The sequence below is a fragment of the Halichoerus grypus genome, chromosome 9 (genome assembly GCF_964656455.1).
Source record: "Halichoerus grypus chromosome 9, mHalGry1.hap1.1, whole genome shotgun sequence".
Classification (NCBI taxonomy): domain Eukaryota; kingdom Metazoa; phylum Chordata; class Mammalia; order Carnivora; family Phocidae; genus Halichoerus; species Halichoerus grypus.
Window position 1 is genome coordinate 48,673,033 of NC_135720.1, and position 17,018 is coordinate 48,690,050.

The 17,018-nt window shown below is 38.5% G+C and overlaps 1 protein-coding gene across 3 annotated transcripts in view; it reads left to right on the forward strand.

Annotated features, from left to right (window-relative positions):
* Positions 1-17,018, forward strand: part of LAMA4 (laminin subunit alpha 4) — a 153,046-nt gene that overhangs the window by 22,800 nt on the left and 113,228 nt on the right. For all 3 annotated transcript variants that reach the window (XM_078054852.1, XM_078054850.1, XM_078054851.1), the window contains one exon: positions 12,867-12,968. In XM_078054852.1, coding sequence (XP_077910978.1) covers positions 12,867-12,968 — 102 coding nt within the window. The remainder of the gene's footprint in view (positions 1-12,866; positions 12,969-17,018) is intronic.

Genomic DNA, 17,018 nt, shown 5'->3' on the forward strand with positions numbered 1-17,018 from the left:
GACTCCTTGGGCCCTAGAGGTGATAGATTTGTGTTCCCATTGCTTCTCCATTCCTTGTGCCTTAACTTCCCCACACTTCACTTGAACCCCTAAGGTGAATTCTGTTTCCTGTTGGGCCCCTGACTGACTGACTATATCAATGGACAAGCTCTCTTTTGAAATTCATGGCTTTTTCTATTTCCTTTCTGGTGGGGGAACACTTTCCAAAAGCATCTGCTGCAATTAGCTGTTTTAATTCACAAACTATTTGACTTTCATGTAAGGGAATAATAAAGAAGAGATTATACCAAAAAAATTTAGCAAACTCTGAGAGCATGATCTTAAATTTCACAATTCCACTTCATTTGGTTTGAATCATTGCTCAATCTTTCCCTATTCCCCTTTTCAACTCCAAGCCAGCTGGAGGAGCCAACCTTTAGCCTCAGCTTGTGGGTCACTCTGCCATGTTCTGCCAATCTAAAGCCAGAGGTGGGTGGGACTCCCACTTATTAGTTGTCTTGGTCCCTGAGGAGACAGGGTTCTCTGGATTTGGACCCCAGCTCCCCTTTTAGAACAGAAAACTAGCCTATAAATTCTCTTACTTGAATTTTAAAATTTAGTTTCTCAGTCATTGGAAAATGGGAGTATTGTGCACTATTCCGAGAATTTACCTCTGCCTGAAATTAGTACATCCCAACTAGAACAAATCAGCCCTCGAAAAGTACTCCAGATGGCACAGGTAGCACAGGACATGGAACTACTGCAATAAATGAGTGGAAATCAAATTAAGTAGTCTTTTAAATATTTTTAGAAAAACCTAAAAGCTGATATATGCTTTAACTAAGAGAGACTTATAGACATGGGAAGGGCTTTCCCATGGGATGATGTAGCTGCTAGCTGTAAGATGAAAAACAAAGGAAGAACAAATTAGGAAAGGAATGTTCTTGTGCTTATTTTTTTAACTCCGTATAATGATCACGGTACATAGTGAATAACAAGGAAGTTAGGGAAATTATACACAAGCATCTGAATCTATTGTCAAGACCACATTAGTCACTTCCCAGAGATGATGTTTTAGAGACCTCACCAGGTCTAGACATGGAAATCCAATATCCAGCCAACCTAAGTGGGATCTTTTGTTTTTCTTTCATTTTTTTTCTTTCATGAGCATTTATGTGCTCTCCATAGAGCTTAAGAAATAAAATATTGCCTATATATATCTCCTTCCTCAATCCCATTCCCCTCTTTTAGCCTTAAACAGCCTGATTTCTTAGATTCCCATTCGTATCTTATACTTTTCTTTATATGTGGGTGTCCCTACATAATGTACAGTATAATATTATTTTGCATGTTTCTAAATGCCATATAAATGTAGTGTTTCTGTTCTGCAGCTGGCTTTTTACCCTCAATATTATATTTAAAAGATTCATTCATGATTGAAGATCTTCACTTGTGAGATTTGTCCAAATGCCCTCCAAAGTTTCTACACCATATGCCCTCATTTGGTTCATTCTTTACAGATTCAAATCTACTTTTTTCAACTAACATATTTTCAAAATCTACTTGCTATTTGCTAATGACTCTGATAGGTGATGAAGATCCAAAGATGAACAAGTCACTATTCCTGTTCTCAAAGAGCTCACAGTGATTTCAGAGAGGCAGGAGTGCAAATTAAAAACTGTAAGAGCATGTTCCATGTGCTCTAATGAGATATGTGCAGAGTGGCATGGGAACACAGAGGAAAAGCAACTGGGTCTGAGACGAAGGAAAGGATTCATAAATGATGGAAGGGAGAAAGACACCGCAAGCCTCTTGTGGCAAAGTCAAGGTAGTCAAAAGAATATTTGGGGGAAGGAAGGAAATCCATGGTTTAAGTAGAGCAGAGGGAACAGAGTTTAAGTTGACTCTAAAGGATGGGTTGGGGTTGGAGTATGAAAAAGGAGCCTTGTACATCATGCTAAAGAATTTTATGTACTCATGTGGGCAATGAATGAAGAGCCACTGGGAGTTTTGAAGTAAACAAGTCGTATTGTAAGTTTTCTTAAATCTAATTCTGGTAATAATGAGTGAACTGGAAGGGAGAAGTTCTGGTGACCCAGAGAGTAGGGTGGAGATAATTATAATAATCCAGAAGAGAAATGCCAAAATCCTGAGCTAAATAGTGGTAGTGGGAACAAGGGGGAAGATTCATCTTGGTTAGCATCTCAGAGGTAGAGTATAAACTCTATGAGGTCCAGCGTACAAAGGGTGGCTGGACGGGGGAAAAGTCTAACCCAGGTGGAGGGAATGAGAGGCACTTTGTGTAGAGAGAATTTTAAAACAATAATAAAACTTGCTGAACCACAGTCTGCTTTTTATTATTCTCATATGCCAGCATTTCTAAACAATGTCAATGAGAAAATTCTCCTCCCTTAAAAAATCTTTTGTTGTCTAAGTTCTACACAGTTGCTGCGGTTACTGTTGAGTTTAAATAATATAACAAATATGTCAGCTTCAAATTAGCACATTCCAATTACTTAACCTTTAATAAACATTGCATTCTACACAGAAATTAATTCGGGGAACTTCCAGTCCTACAGCCCCCCTAGTACAGATGGAGGTATTAGTTTAGAGAGTTAAGTTTATAACAGTTCAGAATTGTGTAAGGCCCTTTCTGACTTGAGACTCTAAGCTCTGTGGCACTCCATCCATCTCCATTTAAGCCATGGATTTGAGATAAACAATGATAGCACAGGGGTTGTGAAAAGGAAGAGACAGAACTCGGGTACTTAAATGTTATTCTGTGTGCAAACCATTTTCTGATTTTTGCCGAGTTCATTCTTGTGGAAGCATTTCCAAAACTTACATTACTGCCAAATGACATCACAAAGTGTGTCGATAGAAAAGAGCTATAAGGAGGTGATCCTGGAGAACATCAACAGTGTGGAGGCAGCAGATGAAGATGAACAGCCCTCCCCTCCTCCCACTCCCCCAAACCCCCAAGATACTGAGAAAGATAAGCAGGAGAAAAACCTGAAGGCAGAGTTGTCCTGGAAACCAAGAGAAGAGAGAATTTCAAGGAGGGAATTTCAACCATGTTAAGTACTAGAATGAGAACAAGTAAGACTGGAAAAGCAAAGCCACAAAGACATCACCCAACAGCTTTATCAGCTCTGCGCTGGGTCCTCTGGCAGCACTTCCGTGACACAATGGAGACAGAAGCCAGGCAATGGATAGAGGCATGGGTTGGCATGAAGAAAGCAGAGCCAGTGTGATTGAATTCTCTCACTCCTGAAGTTTGGCTAAGCAAAAGAGGAGGAGAATGAAAAGGAGGTAGAGCTGAGGGAAGGTGTTCTTAGAATCTGAGCCCCAAGGAAGAAGTCACAGCTCATCCAACACAGGACCCAGGACCTAATTATGCTCTGCCTCTCCTCACCCTGTGGGTGCAAATTGCTGGATGGTGTGTGAGAGAAGGAGGCCAGGTGATGGCACAGGGTCAGGTGTATGGGTCCCAGAGCACCGAGAGAGGGCTAATCTCTTCTAATATGAGGAGTGCTATCTCCTCTGAGATGAGCAGAGGAAATTAGAATGAGTCAAGATTAAGATGAGGGGCATCTGGGTGGCTCAGTTGGTTAAGCATCTGCCTTTGGCTCAGGTCATGATCCCAGGGTCCTGGGATCGAGCCCCGCGTCGGGCTCCCTGCTCAGCAGGGAGTCTGCTTCTCCCTCTGCCCCTCCCCACCATGTGCTCTCTCTTTCAAATAAATAAATAAAATCTTAAAAAAAAAGATTAAGATGAATTTTGAGGAGAAGAACAATAGTATGAGATTTTTCCACCCAATGACCTCCATTTTCTCATTAAAAGAGGAGACAAGAATATCTACTGAGAATAAATGGGTACAGTAGAGGTTTTGGGATGTATTTCTCCTTTCCTACTAATTCACAGTAGCATTTCTGCAGTGATGCATAAACCCATGAGGAAGAGCATAAGGAGAGAAAAACAGGACTGCCAGTCCCTTTGTGCTTTTCGTCTTGAGCCATCCAGGGTAAGGGTAGCACTGAAGAACTGGGAGGACTTCACGACAGAAAAGGCACATTTATTAGCAAAGGAAACTGATGGAACATCCCGACCAGTCATCCTGCCCAAGGAAGCACTACCACCTTCCCTGGGCTCACTGAAAGGAAGCCACTGTAAGTTTATAGACAATTAAGCCTCCCGAATCCTTGTGAAAAGAAAAGGCAATTTAGTCAGACATTTGCAAGACCGTGGGGCCATTAAAGGGTGATGACCAAATTGGAATGCCTATAAAAAGCACTTAACTCCGTGCCTGGTGTCCGTCAATAAATATTAGCTGTTATTATTCATAAAAACCCAGTGGAAGATGACAGAAATGTCTGTCATCTCACAACACTGATTCCTGCCAAGTGGTGAAGGAGTCATGTAAAAATCCCCCAAATGCCTGTAACTCTGAAGTCATTCCTCTCTGCTTGTTCTTCTAGCCCTTCTACACCACATCTCTTCCTTTCTTGGAAATGTGTCCATGGCATTTGCCCCAGTAAATTAAACTGAGTCAGTTCTGAGATATTAAAAAAAAAAAAAAATCTGGCCAAGGCTATGTTGTGTAACTGTAGCTTGGAAGGCGGGGAGTGAAAAGAACAAGTTACATGAGATGATGTGACGAGGACCCAGAGCAGAAAAGCCAGATGTTAGCAGATTTTTTCAAGAAAATCAAAGGCAAAAAGGCACCGCTAATGCCCCATTATGTTATATAAGCGCACTTGCTACTACAAATGAGCAACTTACAAAGTATTTAAAGTAACTTTTCAAGGAGACAATTAAAGAAATTTTCATCAGTATTAATGAACATAATCATGCCCAAATCCAACACTTCAAAAAGAAAATCTTTATGGCTTTAGGGCTCTAAACTTTCTCGTTTGATCCTTTTAGTTACACAACTAAAGAGAGCCAAGGGTGAGAAGTACTTCATCACAGCCCGAGTCTGTTAGTATCTCCAGTCCGAATAACATTTGATGGAGTACAGGGTGTGTGAATAGTTATTTGAGATCTTTGGGTTGGAGCACTGATTTCCCTGCCCAGGGGAATACTCAAGAAGCCCATAAAAAGTGCTGAGGAATAGCCACGCTGATGCAACATAAATAGCGTGATAAATACATCTCCACTTTACAGAATTAAAGGACCTGCCTTAACTCTGGTCAAGACAGCTCTGTGCTTCTCAGAATTCCTCGGAACCTAAATCCTTGTCTCTGTTTCACTGGTGATTATATTGAGAGCTGGAGTGTTTGGCATGCTGGCCAAGGCATGGCAGACACGGGTCCTAAGCAATAAGCACAACCATAGCTCCAAGAGCCAACTAGGAGAAACTAGCACCCCAGTTTGTGTTTAGTGATGCCCTAGCTTTCTTATGCCAACTATAAGAAGAAATACCTTCAACTGGGTAAACCTCTGAAGAATTTTGAAACTACTTTCCTAATCAAGCTATGGTGAAATCACTGTCAAAATCTAAAAATTAACTTCACCTAATGAAATGTAGGGAATTTCAATTATGCAAACAAGAGCTTAAAGAGACCCAAGGGTGGATCCATGGGGTAATTCTGTCCACATTCAAGTAAAATCAATCAAGCAGTCAACTTCTTGCTAACTGTTACACATTGCATAGTGCCTTTAACTTACTTTGGCACTTTGACGTAGCTTTGTATATGAACAAACAGGATGTGTTAAGCCCTCCCTGAAAAAATAGAGTCAAATGTTACCAATAGCTTAATTCAGGACTGCTTTCCATCCCAGATACTTTATCTTTTATTTTTATAGACACAGAAAAAAATAGCCTGTGAGATGCCTACCCATGTCATAAATTCATATGTTCTCAGAAGTCACTCCTCCCCAGCAAAGGCTGCACTGATATTTTTAAATACATTAAATTGAACCGTTGGTCCCTATTAAAAGCCTCTGAATACTGATTCTTAGGTCTGCCCAAGTTTTAAGCAGATGGAAGTCAGCATTGTGCAAGACCCACAGACTCAGTGTAAAGGCACAAAGGTTTAGCTTTTAAGTGAGCATAATATTCAATCTTAAGGTGACTTTTATTATTCACTTTAAAAAATGAAATTCTCTAAAACTAAAACTAGAGCTAAAATCATTGTTGCCTGGAAACAAGGAGAAAAGTAGATTCATTATATACATACAAAAACCTAAGCAGAAAGAGAATTGGATGTGGGCTGTTAAATGTGAAGAATACTAATTTGGGAGGTAGCAATGACTTTGGACACAAGTGAATGAATTCAGAGAGATTTTGGTTTGGGTTTTTTTTTTTTATACTTTCTACATTGAGCCTCAGTAAATTAAAGCAAAAGTTGATGAATCAAAATTCTAGAAGTCTAATTCAGAAAGCAAGATGAGTCGATATTTGTAAAATGTTTGCAAATCCTTGGTTGAAGACACAAAGCAAATTTCTACAGTGATCCCCCCGTCCTTGTGCAGTATTTTGCTTTCCGTGCTTTCAGCTACTTGAAGTCAACCTCCATCCAGAAGCAGATGATCCTCCTTCTGATGTATTGTCAGGTCCCAATGCCTACGTCCCAATGCCTACGTCATTCACCTCACTGCATCTCATCAAGCAGGCATTTTTTTTCATCTCACATCATCTAAAAGAAAACAGGTGAATGCAGTACAATAAAATCTTTTGAGAGAGAGAGAGATCACATTCACATAACTTTTATTACAGTATGTTGTTATAATTGTTCTATTTTATTATTATTGTGGCTAATCTCTTACTGTGCTTAATTTATAAATTAAACTTTATCATGGGTATGTATGTATAGGATAAAACATAGTACATATAGGATTCAGTACTATCTGCAATTTCAGGCATCCACTGGAAGTCTTGGAATGTATCATCCACAGATAAGGGGGGGACTACTATATTATAGGTTAGATGTTATTAGAATAGGCACAGGGCTGTAGAGTATGCTCTTTGTAATGGAATTTTATTATAATTAATTCATTGTCATTTGTTGGAGCTGGAGATTAGGGTCTGATTCTCTCCGAGAGAGATCTCAAGATGGGTCTCACATGACAACTTCAGACTCCTCCTAAATTTGATCCATTTTTACCGTTGTTTGTTTTAATGGGTGGTTGGGGACCTCAGATTCCTAGAGAATGCTATTTGAGCATTTAAATTATTTAGTCTATCAGGCTTTTCAACAGAAATTCTGAAGGTTCTAGAGATTCAATATCTATGCAACAGTAGTGACTTTGGGCCAATTAATTAGCTCCTCTGTGACAATATTTGGAAAACCCAGTGAGATTTTTGTGAACATTTTTAACCTAAAATGGTATTACTTAGCTTGAGTTTACTACACTCAAGGGATGCAGACTGGACTATACCTCAAAAAAACATGACCTCAGAATCTTAAGAAAATTCAAAAAATGTTCTGTATGATGACAATATTATTAGTTTCAGTCACTGTTCTCAAAGGACTTCTTCATATGAGGACAAAAACTATCAATCAGCTGTATAAATGCTATCCTCTTTGTTGAGAAACAGTCTCACTTTGTTATCTTATGAAATAATTAGTGTAATAATTAATATTGTGATTATATGACCTCTGGAAATAATGCCTTCTGCAATAGTATCGACATATGCTGTCACTCCCAGTTCCTTTAAATATAAGTGGCATATGGGTATACCGTACCAATTTCTTCCTAAAGTTCCATCTAATTTTAATTTCTATAAATGTAAAATTAGCCAAGTACACACATTGATTTTTACTCAGAGCCAGACACCATACTGATGATAACAAAGTAAGCAAATGACAATCTCCACTTTTAGTCTTTGAAGGCAGAAGTAAATGTTATTGATTAATCCAATCAGTGTTCAAGCAAGAGACAAGCTGTAATAATATAGTAGCTAATGAGGAGAGCTGTAAAAAGTCTACAGATGATTTAGTGGAAAGTAATTAGTCAAAATGATAACTGGGCCGAAATAAATTGTTTAAAGAGTAGATAGTCCCATTCAATGATTTTCATATATTAATAACTTTATATATTTTAAGCATGTATCCATTTTTTAAGACTTTTTTTCTGGAGTTTAAAGGAAAGATTTTACATTTTTATCCATTTCAGCCTGCTTTGGACTGTTTGTAGCAGCAAAAATTTAGAAATAACCTAAATGTCCAACAAAAGGGATGGGGTTAATATATATTAACAGTACACCAGATGGTTAAGAGCTCAAACCCAGAAGTCAAACAAAGAATCTAAATCCTAGGTCCACCATTTCTCATTTGTGTTACTTGGTCTGCATAACAAACCCTATAAGCTACAAAGACTCATCTGTAAATTGTAGGTGACAGCTATTACCTTCATAGGGCTATTGTGGGCTAAAATGAGAGAGGTATACAGCATGACCAATGCAATGACTTAAACAGGGTAACTATTTATGTTCAATTAATTAAAGGTTCAATTAAATAAATTTGTATCCTTCCTTTCTTTCTTTTCTTCCTTCCTTCCTTCCTTCCTTTTTCCTTCCTTCCTTCCTTCCTCTTTTTTGTTTTCATGAGAAATAGCATGTTATACTAGAGAAAGAACAAAATTTAGATCTGTCTGAACTCCTTATAAAGCTGTGTGACACTGGATACATTTTTCATCTTCTCTGACCAGCAGTTTGTTCATTTCCAAAATGCAGATACTTATACCTAATGCACAGAGTTGTTACAAAGAGCAAATACCATAATGTGGATGAAGCACTTACAACACTTGGTACATAGGCCCTGTATTATTATTATTTTTTTTTTTTTTTTTTTAAGGCCTAGGCACCATCCCAGGCAGTATAAACCCTCTGAATGCTCTCCCATGTTCAGCTACCCATGTGTTTATACAGTTGTATGCTATAGGTCAGGTCTTCTCACATGGGCAAAAGTGTTCAATGTCATCTAAAAATTGATTGTAACACTTCTCTTGCTCACACACACACATATATAAACATAAACACCATCTTCGTTTAATAAATTGTGGAGAATATTCCAAAAGAAACCAGGCAGACATTAATTTTCTCTGTGGGAAGACCACTCAGCTTTCAAAGTCTCTAAATAACACAGGTCTTAGAATCACTAAGCCAAGAGATTGCTAACCAGGAACAAAACTAAAAATAACTCTGCTTTCATTCTTGAAATTATCTGCCTTTTAATATTATAACAAAGGTCAGTTTTGCCAGTTCCTATAGAATTTCAAGAAGAGATTTAGGAAAAATTAACAAAACTTTCTGGAGCCATGACAAAACATTTCTACATAAGAGGAACAACATTATATAGCTCTTCCTTGAGGATACTCAAACTTCTCTTGAACCACTTAATTATTTGCCATTCTGAGAAATCCTCTAAGGTTCTGCAACACAAAGGGTCCAAGATATCCAGTGCATGTAGTAATGGTATCAGAAGCACCCATGCCCAAGGCTTCCATTAACCTGAATGGTGCCTTTACACAAATTTAAAAATGGCGGCTCCCCTCTGGACAGATGAATTAGAAAATATAATCTTTCAGGTATACAAAGCCCAACAGGAAAGAAGTTGGCCAGGCTTCCACCCCACCTCATCCTCTCCACAGGGTGCTCCACGTGACCCTATCCCTGGCTCCCTTTTTCTTCCCATCTCCCACAGTTTAAGAGACGAGCCAAATCCATTTCACACAAGGTCAGAGCCTTAGCCTGGGGAAAGGGTAAGTGGATAATGACAGACTCTCTGGGTGAAGTCACCTCCTAAACTTGGCATAACATAAGGATTTCATTGAGCACAGTCCAATCTAGGCAGTGGCTGCCTGGCCTGTGTTGAAAAAGATTGGAGACCAAATCCAGCCCTAGTAGGGAGCAGTAGGTATATTAGCAGCATAAACCATTGGTTTCCAACAGCACATATGCTTCAGATTTCCTATCCTAGTCCAAACTGTTGAAATCACAAGCATTTGTGGAGCAATTAATATGAACAAGGCACTGTGAGATGCTTTAGGGCAATCCTTAATCACACATTGAAATCTTCAGGGGACTTTTAAAAAAATAAATAAAAAACAAAAACAGATCCTTGTAATTTTTCTGTACATCTAAAGCTATTTTAAAATTCAGAATTTATCAAAAAAAAATTTTTTTGGTATGGTTATTTGGGATTTTTTTCTGTGTTGTGTGATTTATTTTTGTTCTTTGAATATGAATCTCTTGATTTATTTAGCTAAGCCCTCAAGGACATAAGGGATTAACTGCTGTCATATTCAAAATGATGCATTTTTCAGGGCAAATCTTAATTTTCTTTGTCTTCTTTAGATGAAAGAGCAGCAAAAATGCCCAAAAGACTTGAACTAATATCAGTTTAGAGCACCCTTACTGAAACTTGATACGTTGGGCCAGAGGCAGGTCCTTACTATAGTTGATGATACAAGTAGATCTTCTCACGTTCTGTTTCCAGGCATCACCACCAGACTCTCTGCCACCACCAGCATGCTTTTCCCCTCCTAATACCTCCAGTCTTTGCCCCACTCATTGGGACTCACAGAAACAGACCAGAATGGTGGTTGCAGGGACTGGGGAGCAGGGGAAATGGGGAGAGTTTATCAAAGAGTACAAACTTCCAGTTACAAGATTAATGATTAACAAGTTCTGAACATCCAATGCATGGCCCAATGATTATAGTTAATAATACTGTATTATATACTTGAAAGTTGCAGAGAGAGTACATCTTAAATGTCCTCATCACAAAAAAGAAATGGTAATTATGTGACATGACGGAGGTGTTAGCTAAAGCTATGCTGGTAATCATTTTGCAATATATACACATATCAAATCACACGTTGTACACCTTAAACGTATGCAATGTTAAATGTCAATTATTATTTCACTAAAGCGGGGGGGGGGTAAAAGGATTCATTAATTTAAATAAGTAATTTTTAAATATAATATTTATTTTATAAAAAACACAGATTTTTTTGGTTCCTCTGTCAGAACTCCTGAATGAGAGGCTCCCCATGTGTCCATGCATTGGTCAGTTAGAGATCACAGAAACCACTGTTTTGGAAGCTACTGAGATAACTAATACTAGGCCCCTTGCTATTCTTATCCATTCCTCTGATAATTAAAACCCTCTTCATGTCAAACTGCAGGATGCAACACACTCATGTGGCATCAATCTTATGTCTTATAACAAGAATATATTTTTAAATAAAATAGAGAAGTTTAAGGTACATGGCACATAGGTTAATTATTGCTTTGTGAATCTTTTTCTGATATATATGTATATCCTTATATATTTACATAGTTATACGTATATCTGTGTACTGCATTAGAGTTAAAACATGTATTTTTTTAAGATTTTATTTTTAAGTAACCTCTACACCCAATGTGGGGCTTGAACTTACAACCCAGAGATCAAGAGTCGCATGCTCCACTGACTGAGCCAGCCAGGTGTGCCCCAAACAAGTATTTTTTATATTTTGAAACAAAATTCAAAAACACATGAACTTAGGTGGTCTAAATGAAATGCTTCTTGCTGCAGTTTTAGCAATTTCCCCTCTCTATTGTTCCCTAATGGAAATTGAGAAAAAGGTTTCCTATCAACCACAAACTCTCCAATATAAATTAGAAATCGGTCCCCTCTCTGCCTTACTTTCTCTCACTTAGAAAGATGGAATTTCTTCGCCTTGTCTTTATGGACAAATGCCATTATTCTCTGTTCAACTTCCTCCCAATTGAATATATTAGATTTTAGTTTTCGGGTCCAAACTGGTGGTGTTTTTATACTGTGAATAGTGTCCAGTGGTTCTTTCTTTACAGAGAAAAAAGCAAGAGGAAATGGGTTTGCATAGCCGTCAGAGGGACTTCAGCCAGATAGAATGAAAAATTTCCTGGTCGTCAAGATAGTACAAAGTACAATGAGTCAATGAAATGGGGGGAGGGGGTGATGTGAAATCTCCTACTCTGTAAGTTTGTGGAAACAACCCAGATCCTTATCTGTCTGGAATTCTTTAGAAGTGAATCTGTCTGACGGGCAGGGAGTGGACTTCCAGGTCTCTAATGCCATTGCCGCCCTGCATCATTAAGACATTCTGAAGAAAGATAAAATACATATTCACAACTCCAATCACATAAACCAGGAACAATCTTGCAAAGTTTCTCAACTAGAGCACAAAGGACATTGGCAGGGGGCAATTCATCGTTGTGCAGGTTGACTGGTGCATCTCAAGATGGTTTAACATCACCACAACCCACTTAGCACCTCTGGGTCTAATCATTTCATCACGAGAATGAGGGAAAATAATGTGTTCCTCAGAGCTATGAGAATAAGTGAAATATAGGAACAGCACCCACACAGGACCTGACAAGTACAAGAACTCATTAACTTATCTGCCCCTCCCTTTCAAATGTTAGGATCTGAAGAGAAACCATTTTTTAAGAGCCCAAGCATGAAAGATACATCTCTGAGAGGTTATGCTATAGCCAGTAATTTCTGAAACCATAAGTCTTTATTTATAGGGAGCATGAAGAAATTCCTCACCCTCACCAATTGTCGTGGTTTGGTTTGGTTTGGTTTGGTTTGGTTTGGTTTGGTTAGAAAACATTAGAAAATTCCTTTCTCCTTTGCTGTTCCTGAAAATCTTCTTATTCTTCCTTATAATATTAGGACAGTGTTAAAGATGTTCCTATTCCCCTGAAAAGTAAAAAAATAAAAAGGGGGGAATATAACCAAAAAAATTAATATACATCACTGAATCGCAGTATAAATGGTTCATTCTAGTACATTTTGTAAAGAAATATTTAGATTGTTTAATAAGCATCTCCTCTTAATCTTGTCAGAAAAAATTGACCAAAAGAGGTCTTTTCAATAAAGACAATATTTTTGTTGTGTCTGTTTCAGAAATGTGGTGCTGGATTCTTTCTCGCCCAGTCCGGAGAATGTATGCCTTGTGGCTGCAACGGTAACTCTGATGAGTGCTTGGACGGCTCTGGATTCTGTATGGTAGGTCGGGGCACCTGTCACTTTTCATGTACTTCACTGGGCTTCTGCGTCTTCAGCGGGTATCAAATACTCTTCCTGCACGTCTGAGCTCCCTAGGAAAGAGCTAATCAAGCTCTCTCTTTACGCTCACCTTTTCCTGTAAGACACGTCATAGAAACTACTGGTGATTATAAGTGGCCATCAAGGCATAGGGATGACGGTGCATGTGCCCCTAGAGGGAACTGACCTAGCACCCTCGGCAGCTGGTGTCTACCATAGAGCCAAGGGTGAAGGGATTGAAAACTGTACACAGAGGAGGAAATCATCCATCCAAATTCCTCTGTAATAGTATAGTTTGCCATGTGTTTGGCTTCAATCTACATAAACCAGGAGAATAAAACAGTTGTTTCATAGCCTATTTTACAACTTAAGATAGTCAGGTCTATAGATCAAGATTTGTTTAAAAAAAAAAAAAGGTTTGAACCAAATAGCTAATAAAAATGAAAACTTTGGCCTTGTGGTCTTTGTAATTCTGTGTTTCAGCCCCCAGAAGACTTTTTTTCCCTTAACTGGAAAGAATTCCCCAACTAACTGTTCTTCTGGTGAAGTATCAGAGAGACTTGTGGAGGATACTGGGGAGCCTTCTAGCAAAAAGGGCCTGCCGTACCTTTTCTGTGTTCACTGAATGGACTGACAGCTTCGTGAAAATGGCTATTGAAATATTTACTACAAATGGCTTTAGTAGAAGTCCTAGGAGGCATTTCTAAAGACTTGTGCCCTATGATCATGTTTTCCTTCAGGAGCTATACCACACGGCAGGAAAATTCTGCCTATGAGGCAGAAGAGGCTTTCCAAAACTGCAAGAGTATTTTTGCATAAACTACAAGAATTCTTAATTAAATACACCATATTTACCTGAAAATTAGTATAATTATCCCTATTAAGCAGATCATTTTGATTGTAAGTGGTCTCCAAGGTGTGCACACGGAGGTGTTATTTTACCCATCGTAGATGCATTACATTAAGGTGCAAATTAGAACATTTCGTCTACTTTGAACCCAGCAGTTGCCACTTTTCTAGAGACAGAGAGAATGTAGTGGCAAACACTGGACACAGCCATCTCTTTGTAGTGTTTGTTTAGTCCTGGTGTTTCTGTCTTCCCCCTCCCCCCATCTTCTTAAATAACCGTTACCTCCAGGATGTCCTCTGTAGCCGTGTAGGCACACGCAGCTGCCGAAGCCTACCCCTTTCTAATGCTTCCATCTCCGGTTTCCTGTTATTTTAATCCCAGTGACATTTGAAAAGAAAATCCCATGGATGCACTTGAACTAATAATGTACATCTCTGATAATTTGACCAGTTAAAGGCTCTTTGTTATCTGGTTTTTTGAAATAGAAGACAATAGGGACTGGCAGACCCATCAGCTGCCATCAGGAAGCCAATAAGATGGAAGACTGAAATAGAAGGGCAAAAAGTCCCTCCTGGGGCACGTGTGGTGATGAGCACTGGGTATTATACACAACTAATGAATCATTGAACACTACATCAAAAACTAATGATGTACTATATGTTGGTTAATTGAACATAGTAAAAAAATTTAAATTAAATTAAATTAAATTTTTAAAAAGTCCTTCCTGCTAGTCCTTGTGAAGAGCTATGACAAAGCCACTCTTCTTACGGTGACTTTGTCAAAAAAGGAACTGTTGTGGTTTTATCTATGACCTAGACATGAGTTCTGAGAGGACGGTCCTCACATGATTCCTTCATAGCTCCTGGGCATACGACGTTCTAATAAAAGTTTGGGAATGGACTGGGGTGTAAACTCTTATGCCCACTCAAGGAAACTGCCCATCTTCCTGCAATTACTTTGTTCCACGACAGAATATTTTAAAAAGAAAGAAAGAAATAGCCACCCTACTCATCCTAATGGTGAGCCCCCCACCCCAACTCTACACAGATGGAAATAGCTTTTTTCCCTGATTGAAGTAATATATGCTCAATATAAAAAACAAACAAAACAACAATACAGCTATGTACTGTACATGAAATTCAGAGTGAAAATCACCCACAATCTTATCTCCCAGAGCTAAATATATATATGTATATTCTTATAAATTTAATTTAGAAAGACAAAAAAAGGATGTAACTTGTATTGAATTAAATGTAAGTAGTGAACAGAGAGGCTTGCCAACATAGAAAGAATATTTTGTCACTTAGGTGGTAAATGTATTGCCAATGGTGTCCCACTGGAATCAAACTCAGATTTTCCTATTTCCTTTGGTATCCCCGCTCTGGCCTCCTGGTGGAGTGGGACTGGTTATCAGTTCCTGCCCTGTAGCTCATCCATCCAGCTCATCTGGTTCTCAGGGCACCAGAGAAGAAGCAGTGACTCGGAGGAACACTTCCTTGCAGCCGACTGTGGGCCTGGGTTTCCATCAGTTCTTATCGTTTGCCTGCCTAACTCATTTCTCCCATCTTCCACACACAGCCAAAATTAAAAGTCCTTTTATTTCATTTCAATTTTGTTTTTATTTTGAAGGCTTATAATGCCTCCCTCCACCTTGCCCTCCCCCAGGTGTTTCTAATTCTTCCTCCATTCCAGTGTCCAATTTCAATTTGACCTTATATTTTACAGATTGATTTTAAGGAACTAAGCCATTTGACAATAATACAGAGTAGACAAAGTTAGGCTACCATTTTAGACATAGGAAAGAAGCTTAGAGTTGTCTTCACAAGAGGGATACTAACTCTTCAAATGCAGAAAAGTGGCTAAGTGAAAAGTGGCTTCATGAATGAAATCTAACTTGTGTGGGGTGTTTCCAAAAAGCTACCTTTCATCTTATCAGAACTAGAATGCACTGGAAAGTGTTCTCAGCTGAGTCAGCCAGACAGGGCCCCAAAGGCCAGGCAACTCCTGTGGACATGGCAGACTCTCTAGGAAAGCTCCAGAAGGAGGTATGAGAAAGGAATTGGGGGAAGAAACAGGTAGAAGCAGACAAATGGTTGGTAGTAGGAATGTCTGGTCCCTAATAACCCATATTTTATCCCAAGTTTATAGGTTAGGTACAGAGAATTAAGAAGAGGCCTTGACTAAGGCCAGTTCCCATCTAAAGAATCTTCTCATCATTAGGAGAAAGCCAGGAGCCCACTGACCAGAACCAGAGTGGAGAAAATCTGACTTGAAGTTTACCATAGAAACATAGCTCCTCAGGTTCCTTTTAATTAAGGATTGGTTGGTTGATTTCATCTAACCATTTAACAAATAAGCATTTTTTTTCTTTTTTTTGAGCTCCACCTATGTGCCAGACATTATTCTAGGATTTGGGTTAAGTGGTTTCCACTGTGTTGGGTTGAAGGACAGAAACACCTACTTGAAAGTGCTTCTGGACATGACCAATATAGTAAAGGTCAAGGTATGAGGACCATGGGAGCCTCTACATGTGTTTCTCAGCACAGAGAAACACATGTAGAAATCCCTATCTGCTCAGTGACAACCAAATGAAAAATTAAAATGATTTCAGGGTCTGTCCCAGCATTGCAGGAAATTTTTTTTTTCTAAATTGAATAAGAATATTCAGATTTAAAACTATTAAAAGAACAGCAAAAATATCATTGAAATCTAAAGAGACGCCCATTAAGCTGTTATTTGGCTGGTGGAAACATGGATGGATTTTTATTTTCTTTTTACTTTACAGTATGCTTCCTTAAATTCTCTACAACTGCCTGTAGTAATTTTGTAGTTAAAAAGTTATTGATATTCAAATGGACTTCTACCCCACCCTAAGCATAATGGAGAAAGGGAAGTAATCCAATATATTGAAAGCTAATGAATTTTTTATTACTCTCAAAGCCTAATTAAAACTTCATTCAGGAAAGCGAAGATATTACATCTCTAATTTCTGCAGACACTAGCATTTTTCTCATGCTTTTCAAACTCTATTATGTGTGTAAGACAGAAAACAACCAATGTAAGTTCCTGTAAGACTAAATATGTGTGATTAATAAATCAGCACATTCATTAATGTCCCAGAGCAAGAAAAAATGGAGTTATAGAGACTTCTTTTTCCTGTT